The sequence below is a fragment of the Notolabrus celidotus genome, chromosome 16, assembly GCF_009762535.1.
Source record: "Notolabrus celidotus isolate fNotCel1 chromosome 16, fNotCel1.pri, whole genome shotgun sequence".
Lineage (NCBI taxonomy): Eukaryota > Metazoa > Chordata > Actinopteri > Labriformes > Labridae > Notolabrus > Notolabrus celidotus.
In genome coordinates, this window is record NC_048287.1 from 11,622,412 (window position 1) to 11,643,391 (window position 20,980).

Genomic DNA, 20,980 nt, shown 5'->3' on the forward strand with positions numbered 1-20,980 from the left:
TCTTTGAAACACTACACACAGCTAGCCAGTGGCCCACTAATTACTTCCACGCCTTCCAGAAGCACACACATAAACACACATCATGAGGAATCATAGTGTGTTTCATTCAAACTCAATTGGATGTATTCCCTCTGTTTACATGTATGTATTATAGTGATACACACACACAGCAAATTAAAGTCTATTTCCTTGCAGCTATGCAACAGCTAGTATCACATGATAGTGTATTTTTTATGGCTCTAATGAACATATCAGAATCTGGGCAGGGGAATTATCCTGGCAACACATTAAATGCATGCTTTGTTATTTAATGGTCTCCTTAAAGCAGTGTTGAGGAGGGAAGAGATGCTTTGATTAACACAAATCTGAATTAATCAGAATTTAATCACCTCCCTCCCCCTTCATATGTTGCAATGGGTTGCATCACACACCCCACCCTGCTCTTTACTGACTGTAAAAACACTTTGGGGGATTTCGCAGTGCTATGACTTATGTCTCTCTGGCCTGTGGCAAAAATATCAGACAAAGGAACAATATGCCGTAACTCATTACACATTTTCATTAAATTTAAAATCTGCCCTTTGGCTCATGAGGAGGAAGATAACTTGTGACCAGAGAAAAACAAAACAAACATACTTATTTATATTAATGCTAAACAGCACATGAGCTCTCTGGCAATACTTCCCTCTTAAAGCTTCCATTGAGTTGGCCAATGTGACAAATTTTGAAGCCTTTTGTATCTTAACCAAGACAAATCAGCCATCAGAATTTCTGTCATCACAATGTGTTAGCAGAGCAGTTTAGCTGCTTTAAAATAGTTTAGCTTATTTGGTATCTTTCATTAGGTCTTCTCTTTACTTGCATTGAGGTGAGGCCTTCTATAACAATGCCCATCAATTTTCTATTAACATTTTTGATAGTTCTTAAATAGTTATTCTTGTTTTTTTTAACTGCTTTGTATTTTAACTTTAAACCATACTTTCCCACCTGCTGTTTACCATTTTTTGTACACATCCAATTATCTCTTCACCATGATTCTATGATTATCTTTGCTGACGCTAACCTCTTTCGCCTAGCTTTTAACAACCACTTGTTTTTGGTGCTCACTGCAGCAGATGATGGTTGTGGCGGGACACTGCGAGGCCAGAGTGGAGTCATCACCACCCCCAATTACCCAGCCGAGTACAACAACAACGCAGACTGCACCTGGACTGTGCTGGCCGAGCCAGGAGACACCATTGCCCTGGTTTTCTCTGACTTTCAGCTGGAGGACGACTATGACCTGTTGGAGGTCAGCGGCACCGAGGGCTCTTCACAGTGGTGAGTACTCAGCCTGCAGCGTTTTGTCTGGAGAGCGAGCTTGGATAGGGAGATGGAAGGGAAGAGGTGCGCCACCTGCCCACAGGCACTTTAGCACATGAAGGAAAGAGCTGGATGAAGTACGGTTGGGGGTGGATGTTTGTTGGGTAGGTCCAGTGGAGCCAGATGCTTCAGATTTCTCTGGAGAAAAGAAGCGGAATTGAAATAGAGAGAACATCATGTTAACAAATATGGAGTGCTCCTACGAGTATCTTTGAAAAGAGAATATAAGCAGTCTGAAACTGTAATTATTTTTTATTGATTTTTCCTTCTTGATGTGTACAACATGATCTGTGATTGTAAAGAGTAATTTGATCACTCAATCTTGGTCACACATTCTCATCTTCTCTATCAATAACTGAGTCTAACACAAACACACGTGCTCAGCTCTAATGATGAAGAGGTAGGATATCCTGGTGTCAGTGCAGGTCTCTCACCATCTGTGGCAGCTCCTCCTCTCCTTGACAACTCACTCAGCTCAGGAAGTAATTAGTGGGCTCGATTACCATCGCCAGCCGTAGTGTTGTTTCACCCACACTCACAAGTACTCAAACACTCACACAATCAAGCCCATATGGGCAAAAATGGACATGCACACTGGTATCCACTATTAGCTATACTTCCACGGATTTGTCCTAGCACTCTAAGAATGTGTTAAAACAGATGAACTCTCTCACACTCTCTCTGCCACTGTGTTCCTCACAACCCTAATATTAATACAAAAATATTCAGGTGTCAAATACAGGTGAATAGGTAGATACTAGGAGGGCCACAGTAGATTGAGTTTCAGAATTATGTAGGATATTTTCAGTCCTGATAAACAAGAAAAGACAGAGGGGACTTTGAAGTTTCAGCCACAGGCAGTTGGCTGGAAGGGAGGCACAGCCAGAGATGTTAGATGCTTGAAACATGGAGACGGATACAGAGAAGGACAGAAGGGCAGAGGACTGTTGATAGAGGAAAAAGGCTCATTAAGAATATATGTAAAGTTGCCAGAGTGAGATTACCCCCTGAAACTTTTGACACTCATTCACTCCGTAGTTAGCTAAAAACATCAAGAAGACTTTGATTGACTCTGACCAGACTTAAAACTGAAAATTGTGTTGTGTAGTTTGATATAAAAGCCTCTTTGAATCTCTGGTTTGCCAACTGAGGGTTGATGGCTTCCCAGGCTCCCACAGACGGCAGCCTGACTGTGCTCCTCTTGCACATTTTACGAATTGTCATCAGCTCCTTGTACCAGACTTTGATTTGCGCTTTGTTGTCATGTGGGGCGCTTAAATCTCCACTGAGTCTGTCGTCTTTGTAGCGATTGTCGCCCGGGGCGCCTTCGTTGGTGCACCTGCGGCATGGCTGCACTGTCTTAGGGACAAAGTGAGAACAGTGTAAAGAAAGTGCCTAGAAAGAAAAGGAGAAGGGCTATTGGCAGGCAATGCAGTATGCAAGTCACAGTTGATCATGCACATTGCAAGGAAATGCAGCGCAGGGGAAAGAGGACACATTGCAGACATGCTGGCTTGCCTCTTTTGTTTTAGTTTTTTCTTGTCATGCTGGCCTCGGTTTTACTCACAAAGTGTTGACTTCAAAAGTGCCAGCTGTTTCCTCCACAACACAAAAGCTGATCAGCCATTTTCCAACACCAACAACTTTATCTCTGAAGTCTCTAAGTAGCTGGGCATCTATAATTTTAGAGTTAGCAGGGAGGAGAAAGGACAGACAAGGGGAGTGACAGGGTCAAACAGTAAGAATCAGCAGACGCCAGAGGAGAGCGGTGGAGAGCAGGGCAGGACCTTTGGAGGAGAGGATGCATGTGGAAGTGAGGAACTAGATGGATGGCTGGAGGGAATCTGACCTCCCAGCTGGTGGATAATTAGAGAGGTCAGGCGGAGCGCTATGATGGTGCTGACCTAAAGCACACATCCTCTCAGCGCATGGCTCAGTGAGCCCTCTACTCAGTAAGGCCAGAAGACTATGCTGTCTCTTTCTCTTTCACAATACTGGATAAATGGACTGGAATGTGATATAATTAGTTTGTTTTTTTTACAGAGATGAGTTATGTCCAAGTAAAAATTACTGGTTCACTTTTTCAGGTACTCAGCAGTTTAAATATGAGGTAGTATTTATGATTGCTAAAGCATTGTCTCTTTAAGCTGATTGCAAAAGACATGCATCAATGTCTGTCAGAGAAGGCCTTTATCTAATACCTGTATTTATGTTTTTTCTCTCTTTATCCCTGTCCTTAGTGCTGAATTACTGCCTCCAAGGGTCATATCTCTTTTTTGAAGATAGAGGGCACAAACCGATGTATCCTCTCCAAATGTCAAAAATAGAAGCTTTAGTATTCCTCATGATTTTATGGGTATTGAGTGAGAATGGTGTTGGCACCCCACCAGCCCATTGGCTACTTAATTCAAACAGTGGGGAGTTCTAGGAACACTATTGATTGATGCCTGATGGACAGGATGAGTTGTCCAATAGGGAAAGAGAGGCCAGGGATCATGGTCAAAACCATGCTTCCCTGATTGATCCACAATAGCTCAAACCAAAGCAGGTCAAGTTTGCATGCCCCCTGCTCTCTCTTGTTGTGTCTGTGTGTGTGTGTGTGTGTGTGTGTGTGTGTGTGTGTGTGTGTGTGTGTGTGTGTGTGTGTGTGTGTGTGTGTGTGTGTGTGTGTGTGTGTGTGTGTGTGTGTGTGTGTGTGTGTGTGTGTGTGTGTTTTCAGATGAAGAGACTGTACCAAAGTAAATCTCATTAGTAACCATCAAGAACATCACAAGTATGAATCCAGCCGCTCTCACATACAGTCTTGTTTACCTGATCATGCAGTGGTTTGGTTAACGGCATTCTGAAGAAGCAGCAGCCTTTAAGACTTTTGGAGCTGAGATGTGCTTGTGGATTCAATGTCACAGTGGGAAGGACAGGTGAAGAAGGCATTTGAATTTAACCACTGTTCTGTATTACCCTAACAGGACTTCTTTGGTGTTCCCTTGCACAGGGGAATACATTACTATCAGACCATTACACTGTAAGCATCCATATTGATTTTCCTCTCCATCACCATCTACTTTGAGGCAATGTAAATAAGGCCTGACGCTCGCAAATTGCAAGATGCTCATTTGCCCGCTTTCTTCTAAGTGGAAGTCACAGCTGTTTGACTTACAATTTTCTCCGGGGTTCAATTGTTTTGTAAAGCATCCCGATGCATTCTCGTCTACCAGTAGTTTTCTCTTGGGATCTTAAAGGCAACTCTTACAGCACTTAGAATACTTTAAGTAAAATGATAGTATAAAGTACCTGAATCTTGAGTCAAAAGGACTCTGGGTTTTGGCAGTTCTCCCTTGGTTGAAGAAAAAAAAACACATTCTGTAGAAAAATTGCTGCATCACAGTTCAGTGATTGCACCATTTTACAGCAAGTGTTCCAAAACAAAACTTAAGTCTTCATTTTATGTTCTTGTAACTTCTGCAAACTCCATTTCCCCTGAGGGCTATCCTTCTTCTCTTCCTTTTCATGCATGCCTTGCTGACAACACAAAGCTCCCTTGGTAAATGCAACTTATTTCTACCTGTTAAGAGATCTGAGAGCCTGTTGAGTTTTGATCCCCGTAGGTTTCCCCCCATCCTTTTCTTTTAACCCTTTACCCCATGGACCTGAGACTTTGACATTAAGCAAGCACATGGATTATATCCTTAGTCCTTAGGTGTGTAATCTTGTCCCGACTCGAGGAGGGAGCATGTCGGCGTGTCTGTGAGATAGAAAGAGGTGAAGAATTGTTGGAGGAAGGAACAGAAAACAAGTTATTTATTGATTGGCTGTGATGTTGACTCACCTGAGAGTGAGTGAGTGGTATTCTTAACAGCTTTTTAGGTCCAGGGGCTGTTTTGTCTAGTTTCCAATGGGAGTGTGTTTCGTTTTTGTGGAGATGAATGCCTCAACTTTAGATTTTGAGTTTTCAAAGAGATTGGTAAGTTTTGTTCATATGTTGGGGCTCATGGGAGATAAGTTATTTTACTGCAGCTCAGATTCAGTTCTAATTTATCTTAGAAGATCTATTGTCAGGATTGTGTTCATTTGTGCCTGGGTATGCAAACTACTCTACATGTGTTCATATTTATACTTGCGTGTTGGTATTTGCGAGTGTGCCTTCTGCTACCCAACAACAGGGTAACGTACACTCTCCCCCAGTGGGACTCACGTCAGTGTCCATCATGCACAGCTGTTGCCTTTTGATACACTCTCCTTCAAAGTAATTCTTATAAGGCACAAGTCAAGATGAGAGTGTGAGTATGAAAGTAACTTGAGTCCTTTTACAATGTTTTTTTCTGGCGGCACGAGGATATATGAATCCCTACCTGTGATCCCTGTAGTCCTCTGCTTGAACACATAGTTTAATGTATGTTCAGGCTGTAAGGTAGTTATATTCAGACAGTGAATACAGAGTAAAGGCAGTTTGTGCAGCAGCTTTTTGCATTAGTTGTGTTTTTAAATGGATACTGTGTGATATTGGAGTGGGCGTACATATTCTGTGACAGTTGAATACATATTTTTTTATCTGTATCTCATGTTGCAGCCTGGTTCTGGCAAGTCAGACTAATGGAGTAGAGGAAGCGCTTCGCTTTGCAGCTTTTCTGGTAATTCACAACAACATCAGAACTCCAGTCACGTCCACGATGGTCAGACTGTTGAGTTTCTCTCTCTCTTACTGTCTCTCTTTGTTATTTCCTGAGTGTCTCCCCCTCTCTTTCTTTCTCTCCACAATGGGTTGTAAAGCAACTGAAAGGATAGCTTGGTCTGATTGTCTGATGAAGGTCTGAAGTCCGTTATTACACATTCTACTGTAATTGGTGCTCTTATCTAAAAAGCCCATAAACAAATCATTCAAAACTAAAGAACACTAAGCATCATGAAAAGTTATTTTGGGTTTAAGGAAGTTCTCAGATTGCAATGTTTGAGACGCATCCGAAAGTATTCATGCAGTGATAGATGTGCTTTGACATGTGCACTTAATAACACTAGTTACTAGGGGTGAGCCCGACTAAGGATTTGCTTAGTCGAATCTGATCCATCAGATTTTGCCCATAGTCGAATGTTTGTTGTTTTTCCTTATTGACCCAAAGTCTGCATGATAGTGACCGCATGACAATATTACGCATAACCCTTTGCTATTAAGACACTCGTAGCTTAAAGTAAAAAGGGACAACAGAATATTATAAGTATAAAACTTAGATTTTTTAAATCTATATTGCAAAAACAACAAGGTGATGGAGAGAAAACTCAAATAAGGCCACCCTCCGTTAAACATGGAACAACGCGCCGTTATAGAGAAAGGAATCAGGAGATATTTAAACAGTGTTCGCACAGCGGAGAGCAGCGCTGCGGAGGGTAGTTTGTCCAACTTAAGGCTAAACATTTGTATAATGTTCATAATCAAACCTGAACCAGCTAAAGGGTTTTTAAATCTCTTAACAGTGCCTTTTAAAACAGTCTTTCATCGCGTCTTTGTCCGCGTGAGTCTTTTCACATTGTACTTGAGGAAAACCATCGTTTGTGTGGTCCGGTAATCCTTGATCTCACAGCCCTCTTCGTGAAGCTGCTCCTCATCTTCATCACTATTTTTTAGGATCAACTGAAGTTTTATTTCCTGACATTTTGAGCTGCCATGAACGTAGAAAGATTTAAAGGCCAGCTGAGGTACGTCTGCTCCACAGGTCCCGCTAAATGGTCCATCTTTAATTACCAGGGGAGATTTAATTACCACTGTAAGGAGATTTAACACTTCAAGAGCTGTTCTCAGAATTACATTAAATAAGTCTATATTTTTTATAAAAATAGGATATATGAGACACTATTTTACGGGAAACAGGAAAATAGTGTAAAATTAGACATTGAGCACCCCCATGGTTTGAATGGAATGATCCATGTTTCATATGCAAATATTCGACTATGAGATTGGCAGTCGACTAAGGCTCGTTAGAACGAATCGTCGAATATTCGACTTTTTGGGGGTCACCCCTACTAGTTACTATTGACCCATGTATTCCCCTAACTTGTGCGTTTGTTACAATTGGAATTAAACACAAATCGAAAAGCCCACAATTATACCTCTCTAGACTTTACAATGGAGGACGCTCATAAACACAGGGGGAGATAGATATGTTTCAGTGCTGATGTGAGGGATGGTAACGTAGACAGTATAATTAATGGACATAGTATCCATGACATCACCCATCTGCTCCTGAGTGCTGTTTTGAAACCAATCGTTGGCGGGAGCCTGTTGAGCTAGTGTTGGGTAAAGAGGCAGGTTTTGAGCCTCCTAACCAATAGCTACAGTGTTCCTGCCTGTCAGTCAAGTCATTCATGTCCTTAAATGGGACAAACTGGTTGATAGAAAAATTGGCTACTAGACCCAAGCCGTTTTTTGAACCAGGCTGTAAACATGTTAATTATTGCTGCAAAGATAGTCTTTTTTGAATTGGTCCTGTGTTTCTGCAGCCAGCCTCAAGTGGACGCATATTAACTGCAGTTATAACACTCCTTCATGGGCCTCATATTTTGAGACCGGAGGTTGCCGCTTAGATGGTAATGAAGCCCGGACTCATGGCAAGGACCATCACATCAAAGACGCTAACAAAAAAACTGATTCCCAGATCAGGCTGTGAGTGTGTTTGTATACCTGCTCCTTCTATCAAATCCTCTCATCTTGCAGGATCTACAACCCAGTCTGTTTCTAACGTATACATCCTATCTTTGTCTGCCATCACCACAGGATCTCTAGACTCTTCTGCCACTTAACCTTTGACCGTTCTCCACCCTCCTGGTTTCCTGCTTGAGATAATGTATGTACATCCTATATGTTCATACATATATGTATGGAATAAAAAATGTGTTGGCCTTAGGGAAAAATGTTGTTCGGATTCGGCTGACTACTTGATTTAAAAAAAAAAAAAAAAAAAAGAGTTGCTTGTCTTTAAAAACCCGGTCCGTCATTATAAGTTTGACTTTGCTCAAAAGTCATTTGAACAGTCGACTCGGCTTTCTTTAAGGCTTGTTGTCCCATTTCTCACTCCTTGTTTCTGCAGTGTCAACTGTATATCTCTAAAACCATAGTTTGGCTTATCGGCCTGGGCCCGACCAGTGGATCAATAGCTGTCTTCACCAGCCTTTTACCATGGCCTTTTGAAGTGTGTTTGTTTGAGTCACGATTTATTAACAACAGCACTTGGTTGAGGGCTCAATCTGCAACGTGCCATCGATCAAAACTTCAGTTATGATGAACTTTGCGCCACCCGCCAAGAAATGCTCCAGCTGAACATTATCTCAAACACCTGGTGCCTGCTGCAGATTGGCTCACCCCAGCACTCCACACTTTGTTACTCTCTCTGTCACATTTCTCAAGCTAACAGCTCAAGTGGAGGGGGGATATGAGGTGCAGGGAGCAATGTTAGAGGAAACAGGCCCAAGCTCACAGAACTAACCGTGCAAGCGTGTGTTTATCCCTAATATAATAATTACATGTCATTAACTATCATTGATCATCTGTCTTGTGTTAATAAACAGCAGGTGCAGCAGTACCCTGGGCATTATTTAGTCCAAGCTTAAGAGGAGCTCCCCTGAGATGAGCAGCCTCGATGGCAGTGTGTCTGTGTAAGCAAGTCTAGCCATGTGTTACCTCAACACCCCTTCCCCACCCCAGTGAGAACCGAGAACATGCAGAGGTTAGAGGTAATGGCCCACATCATGGTGCCCTGACTGGGTGTCTCTTTAGTTGTATTTACAAAGCACTGCACCGATGGGAACCAATCTGTCGCCTCGAACAGTCCCGCAGATGTACTAATGGCTTATGATCTGTACACAGAGACATATTTAAAGTTTGTACTTGGACGCCCTAGACCTGCAGATTGGAGTTTGATTTTTTTAGATACTTTATATAATTAAGCAGTAAAGGGTCTTATTTTTGTTAAGGGGAGCTTTGCTGCTTAAATCATGTCCATGTCCTTGTAGTTACTTCTCTAGATTATAGTATTTGCAATTAGGAAATATATATTTCAATAATCCTCTTACCCAAGCTTTTTCACTATGTGTCTTTTGAATCAAAGTCTCCAAAACTATTGATTTAGCTCTTTAGGACACAAGGATAGCATAGGGAAGCATGAGATCAGGTTGTTTCTTTTCTGAAACATGTCATCAGTTTTCTTCGATGTCATATGATTGATGGTATTAAGGGACACATTTCAAATCTGTTGATACTATTAGGCCAAGGACCTGCAGTGTCAAAACTCCAATCAGTCATTTGTTCCCTGTGCCTTTCATCATCCAATGTTAGCTTAAACAATAGTTTAACTTATTTGTTCTGCAGACTCCACTAATGCTTTCTCGTTCAGCTCCCTTTCATTCGTTAATTTATTTCCTAGGTCAAGTGCGGCTAACCTAGAGAGGCCTGCTTGGATGTTTTTGTTATGGTTTGATCAAAAGAGAGCATGGGGGCTGTATAGAATATAGAAATGGATTTTGAGCGTCTTGCTTGGTGAACAGCAGTATTTTCTGGCAGATTTTTCTACCTTCACCCTTGATCTTTCTTTGAGAATGTGACTGGGGCAACAACACTTAGCTTTGCAGAAATGTGAGGGACGTCACACCAGTCGATTAATCAATCACAGTAATTAACCAAGATGGAACAAAAGGAAGGTGGGTGTGGGGTTTAGAAAGAGGGGACCATATGAAATCAGTCGGCCGAATGCACAGTGCACTCTGTGGTTGGTTGTAGAGGACACTCTGTACTGCAATTAGATTGTAAAAGCAGGGCAGTAAGGACAAGTACACATAGCCATTTAATGCCACGTCATCGCATTACATCTGATTGTGTAATGACGGGTGCTTTCACACACATGGGCACTCAAGACAGTTCTGCTCAGTTTCTTTTAAAAGACTGCAGTAAGTAGCCTAAAACTTTGAGCTCATGCCTTAATGCAATGAGAAAAGCACTTCCTTCAACCAGAGAGCAGCTACCAGTTATTTTATTGTAGGAGGTGTTACCCTTGAGTGAAAGGTTCATAGGGATGCTACTCAGAGCAAGTTTTACTCTCTGATTAATAACCCACTGTGAACAAAACGTTACCACTGATTTCACTTATACAAGGGTGTGATTGTATGTAGAGCATTTTTGATGCAGCACTAACATGGTTCAAGACAGACAGAATACAACAAACCAGAGATGATAGTGATGAGACGAGTAGTAGTAGTAGTGGTAGCTGTTGCCACTGGAGTCCAGCACGTCCGTATCAGCTGGAAGCTGGAACATCCAGCTGAAAAAGACAGTAAGTAAGGTAGAAAGACAACAAGAGGAGACAATAAGAACAATAGATTTTGATTCCTCACATCAGGATTGTTATCTAACTTGAGCTTCCCCTCACATTGGGAGAAAATGGTGATCTCGTCACAGATAGCTGATAATCCTGCCATTCTGCCATTCTGTCGGACCATTTAATTGTTGATTCTGTGCCATACTTATGGTATAGACCATCTACAATCTATTTATTGCAGCCTTAGTCCACTTAAATGTTATTTTGATCTTTAATATTAAATCTTCCCTCATTGCCTTGTTAGTCAGCCACCTCTTCAAGCTCTCCTTACTCTCATCACATACAGTAAGTAAAATCACATGACTGCTGTTACACTGTGCTGCAGAACAGAACTGACACATACAATTAGTAACTGTTGGATTCCTCTTCCTCTTAAAAACTAAATGATGACTGAGTTGGGAAGCAAGTGATGTAATCACTGTATGCCAGAACACTGTTTACTCTTTAGACCCAAATATAGAAATGAAGCCAGATATTTTTTCATCCCCCAGTTGTTGTTATGGGAAGCTCCTGATGCAGGAACACAGTGTTTTTCCTCTGTTGTTTATAGGGATGTAAATGAATGATTTTCGAATATTAGAATATTCGTTCACTTAGTGAATATTCATTCATTCGAAGCCGCGTCGCAGAAACATTGACGTAAAGATCGAGACAGATGCTGTCAGTGCATGCTACTAGCAGCACCTCAAACCTGGTGCTGGTTAAAGCGATTGCCGCACAAACGGAACAGGGACAGGTCTGTGTATATGTGTGTGTTGGGGGGTATTATTGGAATAATCGTTGAATAGATCCCAATGAATATCAAATAGTATTTTGGCTTGCAATCCCCATCCCTAGATGTTTACTGTGTAGTAGAAACATTTTAATTCCCCAATATACAATGAGGTTGTCTGAAACATTGCACAAATCAACAAAGGGTTAATTATTGTATACATTAATGGCCTGAGAGCACAACCTTGAATCTAATTTATAATTATTAACACTTTTAGGTCAACAGTGAAACGTATGACTATGTTGATGTGGTTTGTTTTGTTTGTGCGGTAGGTGAGGAACAAATGTTTTTACAGGGCAGCTAAAGGTTAATGTAAAATGATCAGTGGGTTTTCAGGGTTAACACCAACCACTGCTGCCAGCATATTGAGGTGTGTCTCTATCTTCAAGCTCACTTTTCATCCTTAGGTTTTTTTTAAAGACTACCAAGAGTATACTAAGGTATACTTTCCAACCAAGACACCCATGGAAACAAAACATTCAATATCAAAAGCATTTCAAGGACAGAAACATCAGATCATAACGTCTGTGATGAAATTGTTGAGAAAACTATTTTTTAGTAGTCTTTAGTAATATCAAGTCAATACATCTCTTCCCTTTGTTTAATTCCAATGGAATGTTCTGACATTGACTTAAAAAAAGTGTCTTTTTAGGTGCATCTTTGTTTGGAGTGTATCCATGCTGCAGTAACTGCAGAACATCTGTCCCTGAGCATATCCCTGAGTGGACAGAGATTTCATTGTCTGATCTGGGTCACTGCTCAACCACAACCCATCCCTATTCTCTGTCTATAACCTCCTCTTTTATAGAGCAACTTGCATCTACTCCAACAAAGGCACAAACATACTCACAAACACACCACAATTGTGAGTTATCGCTGTGGAAAAAACAGGCTTCTTAACAAGTAATTTAACATGTCAGCATTGACCAATGCCGTTGAATAACTCTCATTTTCAATGAGAATCAGCTTGTTTTTGTTAATAAAGCTCCATTGTGTTAATACTAATGCAGCCAACTGCTGTTTCCAGACAATGGTGCTTGTTTTTTTCTGAATGCAAAACTGCAGGAACAGGTGGATAAGCTCAAACAACAGCAGAACAAAGCAGTCTCTGTCTGAGTTTGAAACAAAACCTTCAAAAACACATTCTGGTTTAAACGTAGTTCGTTTAGTCTCAGTGGTTGACTCATTCCAGTCTCCTGGGAACATGTATAGACAGTTGAAGCTGCGGACACAACAATCTGAGTCATTCTCACATTTGAGGACACACTACTTACACAGTTTCCTTGACATGCTTTGAGACTCATGATCATTCATATAATTTCCCTGTATGTACGGGTCAGGAAGCTCACATGCCTGTAATGAAAGAAGAAATTATGTATAAGAAGAGAAAGAGGAGGGAACCTGCAAGGTGAAATAAAGCAAGGACGTGCTCTCTTGTTGAGAGTGTAATATATCTTAATCTTCTTTAGGACAGCAGGACGTGTGTGTGTGTGTGTGTGTGTGTGTGTGTGTGTGTGTGTGTGTGTGTGTGTGTGTGTGTGTGTGTGTGTGTGTGTGTGTGTGTGTGTGTGTGTGTGTGTGTGTGTGTGTGTGTGTGTGTGTGTGTGTGTGCGTTTGTGTTTGTTGTACAGTTTGTGTTTGTTGTACAGTTTGTATTCACTCCTCACCTACCACTAACATGAATGTGCTGATGTGAAGAGTGGCAGTAAAACCCCCCCTCCTCTTCCCATTCATCAGACAGAGACTGCCTTTTTGTATGAGGTGACATTAGGCCAACCTGAATATATCTACAGAGGAACCTTTATGAACCCTGGTGAACGTGCCTTGACCGGCAATAACGGGACGAACAGCAGTGTGCCGCCATAAAAACTCTTCTCAACTACATCAATAAACACAGGGAGGCAAAGGGTGACAGGGAATGGCGGCCCTCACCGTATAAAGCCTGAGCTGCACTGTCAAACAACTAGATAAAGCAACAGTCGAGGTGTTGATTTAAAACTTGGTCAGGGAGAGTTTAGGCAGTGGCACCAATTCAGACACCTAAGTATTGTTATGGACCACCCCAAATGACATCATACTTTATATTGTGCACAGAAGGTGGTGCACTCTGTTATTTAACTTACTATATGAAACTGAGTCTTCCTATCACCATTGTTTTCTTATTTTCCTCCACAATATACAAAGTGAATGTTGAGTTTAAACTTTCTGAGGAGACTTGAGGCTTTAAGTGTATTATTTCATTTTGTTACTTTATTAGATTCTTCTCTTGAAGGTTGAACCAAACCTTTTAAAAAAAAAAAACATACTCATTGCAGCCAAGGTTGGTGCTCTCCAGGGGGTTAAGTCGGAGCTAAAGTGATATAGTGGTTATATGTTCCATTAGACCCCCTCTGTAAGTGGGTTTTTGCTTGGTAGAGATTTTTGGAGAGTGCCAGAGAGGTGTCAGCATCATATTGATCCCACAGCATTGCAATCTTTCTTAATCCCACTTTCTTAGTGGACAGAAAGAGACAGGCATAGACTTCTGTCTGGTCTGTAGTGACAGGACTTTAAAAAAGCACTTTTAACAAATGTTGGGTTTCTTGTTATTGGACTAATCTAAAATGGCAAAGTCTAATCTAAATCATACACTTGTTTTGTGTTATCAAAATACCCCTGCCTTCACCCACACAGAGGCACACTGAACAGCAAACCAACAAACAAACATTTCATTCCTTCATTCAAGCAGAGACTTTTATACTCTCTGCCAAAATGTGCACCTTGTTCACTCTCACACTGCACCCTTGTGCCATTTTAAAGACTGCTGCTGTCTGTCTGCCATTTTCCTGTATTTTTTTAATTAGATGGTCTGATTACAGAACATTATCAAGACGGGAGGGTGGGGTTGCAAAAAAGGAAAATAATTAAAAGCAGGATTAGTCTGGTCTAGGGCTCATGCAGACAGAATTAACATCTAGTGCTGCCCGGCTCTATCACATGCAGATCAGTGTTACTTATACCACCGTGTTATTAGCTTCACTATCCTCCCCAACTGTGAGATAACGGAGGATTACCCAAGGTGCTGTGGCCAGTGAACCAGGAAAAAACTGTGTGATTTGTCTTAGCATGGCTAATTAGTTCACTGTTTACAGGGACGATATGAATCAGCTGATCTTTTGACAGAAGGCCAGCCTTTGAGGCTATACCGTACCACAATACAAAGAACACATGTATGAATATGCAGAATTGTCACTGTCTGTTGCATATGCATGAGCAAACAGAAGTAGTCACTCAGTGAGATTGTTCATGTGATGCGTCTGGTGGTAAAGCAGAGAGATCATGTCTGCAGGTCGGGGTCCTCGGTCACTAAAACCCTGTAGAGATGTTTCCTCTGTTTGTTCACACTGTTCTGTCATGTTAATTGCTGCTGCTGACGTGCCCTGGGTCTAGGATACTGCATAATGGAGTGCTTTGTTTGATCTGTTGGTTTGTATGCATGCAGGTTGGTTGCATGAATCGCATGTTTGATTTGCAGTTTAATGTCAGATGTTGGAGCTGAACAACTCACTGAAGCATTTGGCATCTTCTCAGCGATTATTCGAATAATCCTCCACATGCTCACACACACCTGTGGCAGTCGCTTTAACCAGCAGCAGGACGAGATGCTGATAGTAGCGGACACTTACAGTGTCTGTCTCGATCTTTACGCCACTGTTTCTGTGACACAGCGTGGCATGTGTGTTTATATTTTACAGCCAATACCGTATTACAACCAGGTACCAGTGAAAACGATAAATTCTACTTTTAAAATGAGAAAATATTCACAGTAACTCTTCGATTTCTTCTAAAAGAAAGAATATTCAAACATTCAAAAACATGTCCCATCCCTAGTATCAGGAGAAATCTGTAGTGTTTACACTGACCAGCTGTTCAGTCCAATATTTCCACTTTAAGTCTGTAGTTATGGTTTGGAGTACAACCTTTGAATTATATACTGTATCTTGATGTTTGCATTGCATTCACAGCCCAGTGCATTATCAAATACTAAGGATTCACTGTGAAATAAGCTAACCGTGATGATGAAATGATTAGCCATAGCATACATAATGTATTTAAGACAAGGGTATCTCTGAATTGTTATGGCTGCTTTATGTGGATGGAAGAGTGCTTCTGAAATGACTGGGTCAGCATAAAGTAGTGTCAGTGCTCTTTGAAGTTAACTTCCTTTTTTTTATATGGTTATAAATTCACTTTGCATTGTAAATGAAAATGAGGTCTGAACTTGACTGTGCATTCTCTGATAAAGCAGAACAAGTAGTTTGTTTCAGAATAACCCTTGACTTGATAAGCTGTATTACTTCTTTCTCTTTTATGCCCCTTTTCTGTTCAGTTGACTTTGCTTACACACTTGATCCTGTTAGTAGAGCTTTAACTTTGAAGGATATCTCTATGTTTTGTATCAGAGGTGATGAAAAGGCGTCTATACCCCATAACTGTGCTATAAATAGTACCATTAGAGCGAGGCAGATAAATAGTGTTGCTGAGGTATTATTCTGCATTTTCTTCTCTTGGTGTGGAAGCCGTGGGGAGAGAATGGGAGGGTTGGCTATTGGCTACACCAAAGCTAATACATTTAGTTCCTCTGTAGCATCCTCCCCTTTTCATACAGTGCACTGACAGTCTTCCTGTAGACGTCCTCAACTCTACCTTTCTTTTTTCCTTGTTCATTACAGGATACACCATCCTCTTTGTGGTTATTCATCTTTGTTTCATTCTTCATAACAATGCTTTCCCTGGCAGCACACCCTGCCTTCAGGATCTCTAATTGGCCTGCCGTAAGCCACTTTATTGTATTCATCCCCTCATTAGTACATTTTAAAAGTATTTAATGTGGCTCCCATTATATGAAGTGCCATACAGCTCCGTCTGATTGCTTGGTTCCGGTCCCCCACATCTACCATATACATCGGAGAAAAAAAAACATATGAAGGGTTTAAATCCTTAATATACTCCATCTTTAGAGAGTCTTGAGTGAGCATGTTGCTGTTTTTTCTCTTTCATATTTCATTCCATCTTTTCCATTTTCCCCCTGTGCCAAGTTCTTGCTTCCAACCCTTGGCCTGGTTAGGGCTCAGGAAGCCCCACAGCAGATTAGCCGAGGCTTTAGCTGTGGTCCTGACATCAAAGGTGCATGGAGAGAGGAGGGGGACAGCAGAGGAGCAGAGACACAGGACAGCAAACGCTGGCACCAATATGGAAGGGGTGATAGAAGGACATGGAACAAAGCTGAGCAGGACATGTCGAGGATGAAGGGCTACAAAAACATGAAGGCAGTTGAGACTGGAACAGTGAAAAGCACAAGTAAAGTGGAGAAAGTGAAGAGAAAAGAAAATGAAATACAGAATAGAGGGGGTTAGTTCAGATCCTGGTAAGGTTTTGCATCCACATTTGTGTCCTTTAATCATATTTGTTTTGTCATCTAATAATATAAACTGAGATGTAGACAGTTACAAGAATGTAATAATAAGTTTGGTTAGTACAGTTATTTTTTATCGTCCAAATCTAGTCCTGTCAAGTGGTGAACGATTAGTGTTCTGCAAGCAGATTTAGCCTTATTAATTATTAACATTTAACAATTCTAGTCAAGTGTTGTGGGCTGTACATAGTAGAATATGAATAAAAAATGTACATTACTCCCCAAAGCCAAGCCATCAAGTTTCCTTGTCAGAACTAAACTGGATTAGATGCAAAATTAATTATCCTGTGGGTAAATCTGATCATCGAAGTTTGAAAGACATGTATACTTTGTTAACATAATTACAGATGAACAGGTACAGTATTTTCAACTTGAACATTTTACTTACTTTAGATAAAGGTTGACTGCCTTTTGAGAAGCTACTGTAATTTATGCCAATGTGCTTACTGACCTTGGAAATAATAAATGTGGACACATACTGTGCAGTCATCTTGAGTAGAGGGAACCTTTAATGGCAAGACAGCTCCCATTGAATTTGGTTTCCACTAAATCAGATATGCTGTAATTTATCTCCCATCATATTAAAGCACAGCATGTACAGGCCATTAGTAAGATTATACATCCTAACCATTCTATTTTTATCCCAATTAAAACTTCACATTTAAAACTGGAGTAGGATAGTTTGAGAATGCAGCAAGACTAAGCTAGACTTTGAACTGACCTCATTCCAAAGCCACACCTCCAAAACACATAAAGCGACTTGGCAGAAAAAAGCTGGAGGTCGAGTAGACGAGAGTTAGTGATTGAAAGAGGGCTGCGTTAAATAGTTCATATTATTGTTATCCAAATAACTTATGTCTCTTCCATTCTTGCAAAGACTCCTTATTTTACCAACTTGTAAAAATATAATAAATATAAACATAATCAATAAATGTGTCTTTTGTTAGGACACATACTTTTCAAGCTAGCATGTTAGCTTTGCAAAAAGATTAAACATTTAAACAAAGTCACACAAAAACAAAGAATCAAAACAATAAATAAGATAAATATCTGTCCATAAGAATTACAGCAACCATCGCATTGCTTTTCGAACCCCTTTGCCTCCCTGAGCTGTCACCACAACTGAAAAGAAGCCCAAATGTTCACTCTAGTTTGTCCTCTTGCCTTTTTTCAATCTGTTTTAAGTTGTCGCCTCTTCAACAATTGTCTTCCTTTTCTTGCTCTGTGTATCAGAAGTTGTTGGTGGAAGTGGAGCTGAAAACTTTGCCTGCTACGTCTCTGCCATTGTTGTCTGACTTCCAGCGGTTAAATCCAGCTCCTTTGTTAGACACAAATGATAGATTCTGCACAAATAGAGTACACCAACTAAAATACTGAGGTTCACTTTGAGGTTAAACAATTTGATTCATTTTCACAGACAGTAAGGGCATAAGGAATATAAATGTTCTTTGATTAAAATGTAAAAAACAAATACAACAATAACAAAGCTAAAATGCATAACATGTTTTTATTCTTTTATTTCATGACATTGAGGACTGCTGGTGGTAAAACCACATTTCTCTTTGTCAATTTTTATTTTATTTTTTTATTTAACCTTTATTTAACCAGGTGAGTTAGTTTAGAAACAATTCTCATTTGCAGTAACGACCTGGGCGAGAAGGCAACACAGGTGGCATGACAATAAATAACTTGAGGTAATTGATACCTGAAACTAGCTTAGAATTAGTCTTGTTATGATAAATCAACCAGGACCTGGCTAATAGGGATGTGACAGTCACAGTAGGGATGAGACATGATTTTCGAATATTCGAATATTCGTTCTCTTAGTAAAAATCAAAGAGTTACTGAGTTCTCATTTTAAAAAGTACAATTTCTCATTATTTTTACGGGTGCTTGGTTGTAATAATGTATTCCTGTCAGATGGTGGCTATAGAGTATCTTAAAGCTGTTTGCTAGCCGCATTAAGTAACAGGAGAGGAAGAATGCTAACTGCGTTAAATAGCAAAAGAAGAACAAAACATTAGCAACAGTCGTGGCGATTTTGTTTCTGAATCTTACACTACTACACACGTATTTCCAGAGACTTAGCATTACTGTAAAATTTAAACACGCACGCCACGCCGTGTCACAGATACACAGATGTAAAGATTGCAACAGACGCTGTCAGTGCCTGCTACTAGCAGCACCTCGTCCCGCTGCTGGTTAACCCGACTGCCACACAAATGGGACAGATGTGTGTGTTTGGGGAGATATTATTTAAAAAATTGCTGAATAGATGCCAATGATTATGGAATAGTATTTGGCTTGAAATGCCCATCCCTAAGTCACTGTTACATTCATGATTTAGACTGATCGTTGTTACACACTTGAAATAGTAGTTGGGGTGAATTTAGGAAAATCTTAATCAAACTCCTGCACGCACTCATTTGATTTGACATTCACCAGACCTTGGTTGTTGTTGATTTGGAAGGAACACTTTTCGACAACCACTATAATTGGTTTATTCAGGTCATGTGTTTCCTGTTAATGATGCTATGAATGTTAGACCTTTAGCAATCAATCCTTACTGCTCTTTGTTAGAGTTCATACAGGTTATCACCTTGAACCTGAAGGAGACGGTATCCCAGAGCTAACCATGATGACAAAAAAAGTGAAGAAAATTCCAGCATAAAATTCTGTTACTTTTCTTTTTTTAATGGAGCTCCATCATTTGTCACTTGATTTGGGTAATGGATGACATTCACTCATAGCATTCACCTTTCCCTGAGGCAGCCCTCCCTTTGCCAACCAGGCTTGTGTTCACAGAAGTGGTGAATTTGAGGCTAATTATCAAGCACACACTGCTGCTCGGGGAGCTCAGTGGCAGATCCCCAGACAGAGGAAGTGTGAACATAAAAATCATACACAGATGCACGCACTCCTTCACTCACACACACCATACAGCACACACCACACACACACACACAGACAAGAAATACATTTTTGGTGTGAAGATATTTGTGTACTTATGGGCAGGGCATTAAAGTCACACGATTTATTTAACTAAAGCTAATTGAGTCCAGTGGGATTGTTTGTTGTTACTGAGCTTTCTTTATGAGCAAATAAAGGGTGGAGAAAGAAAGACAGAACTTTAATTGTACAAGCACACATCTGATCACAGCCCCAGTATGTTTTTCATTTCATCCCTCCCTTCCAGTTCATAATAATATATAAAGTAGTCTTATAACTTGACTTCTTCTGTCTTAGTTGCAGTCGGACACAATTATGAATAAATTATCCTTTTCGGATTTTAACAAATCCCTCTAAAGCAGCTTGACATCGGCAAACATGTGCCATTGATTTTATTTTTAACTTGAGAGCACATACTAAACTCCTGCCTTTAAAATACAGTATCTGTCAGGGGTGGTTAATGATCTCCGTTGGGTATTACTTCTGGGATGTCATTTCATTACAAGATGTAACATTAGTCATTGTCTTGACAGAGCAAAGGCTCATGTTTTGCTCAGAGTGATGAAATACCTTTTGATTGCCTTTGTTCAAACAAATGGCAGGCGTTGTCATGGTGTTTATCTTTACAAATAATCTACAGACAGAACTTGGGCCTTGTTTTGCACCTCACAATATATTGTGAGGTGCAAAAAAAAGAGAAGAGAGAAATCTTATGAGCTAAGAATGTCTAGGAAGTAATGTTAGTCCCTGTGGTGTCAAAGGAAGTACTTCTGACTTGTAAAGATTCTTTTAGTGTTGTGTTGTCTGGTCCAGCCTTTTTTTTTAATGGCTGTAAAACTTGAAAGATTTTAAAACTCTGAAATAATCAGTACATTTTTTATTTACACTATTCCTGCCCAACAGACATCATTACCCTTATGTTTATTTTTTCTCTAGCAATGCTAACTTAAACACACAGCATGTTCTATCTGCTGCTACAGAAATAACAAAGACGGTAGTTTGATAACAGTGAGTCTAATTTACGTACATTTTTGTTTTCCCTTCTAAAGAACCACGATTTATGATAGAAATTAAAGTAACAAAAGG

General features: G+C 40.3%; 1 protein-coding gene across 1 annotated transcript in view; it reads left to right on the forward strand.

The window, feature by feature from the left end:
- csmd2 (CUB and Sushi multiple domains 2) overlaps positions 1-20,980 on the forward strand; it is a 253,729-nt gene that overhangs the window by 87,908 nt on the left and 144,841 nt on the right. Inside the window, 1 exon segment of the mRNA XM_034704867.1 lies at positions 1,113-1,320. Within this exon segment, the coding sequence (XP_034560758.1) occupies positions 1,113-1,320 (208 nt within the window).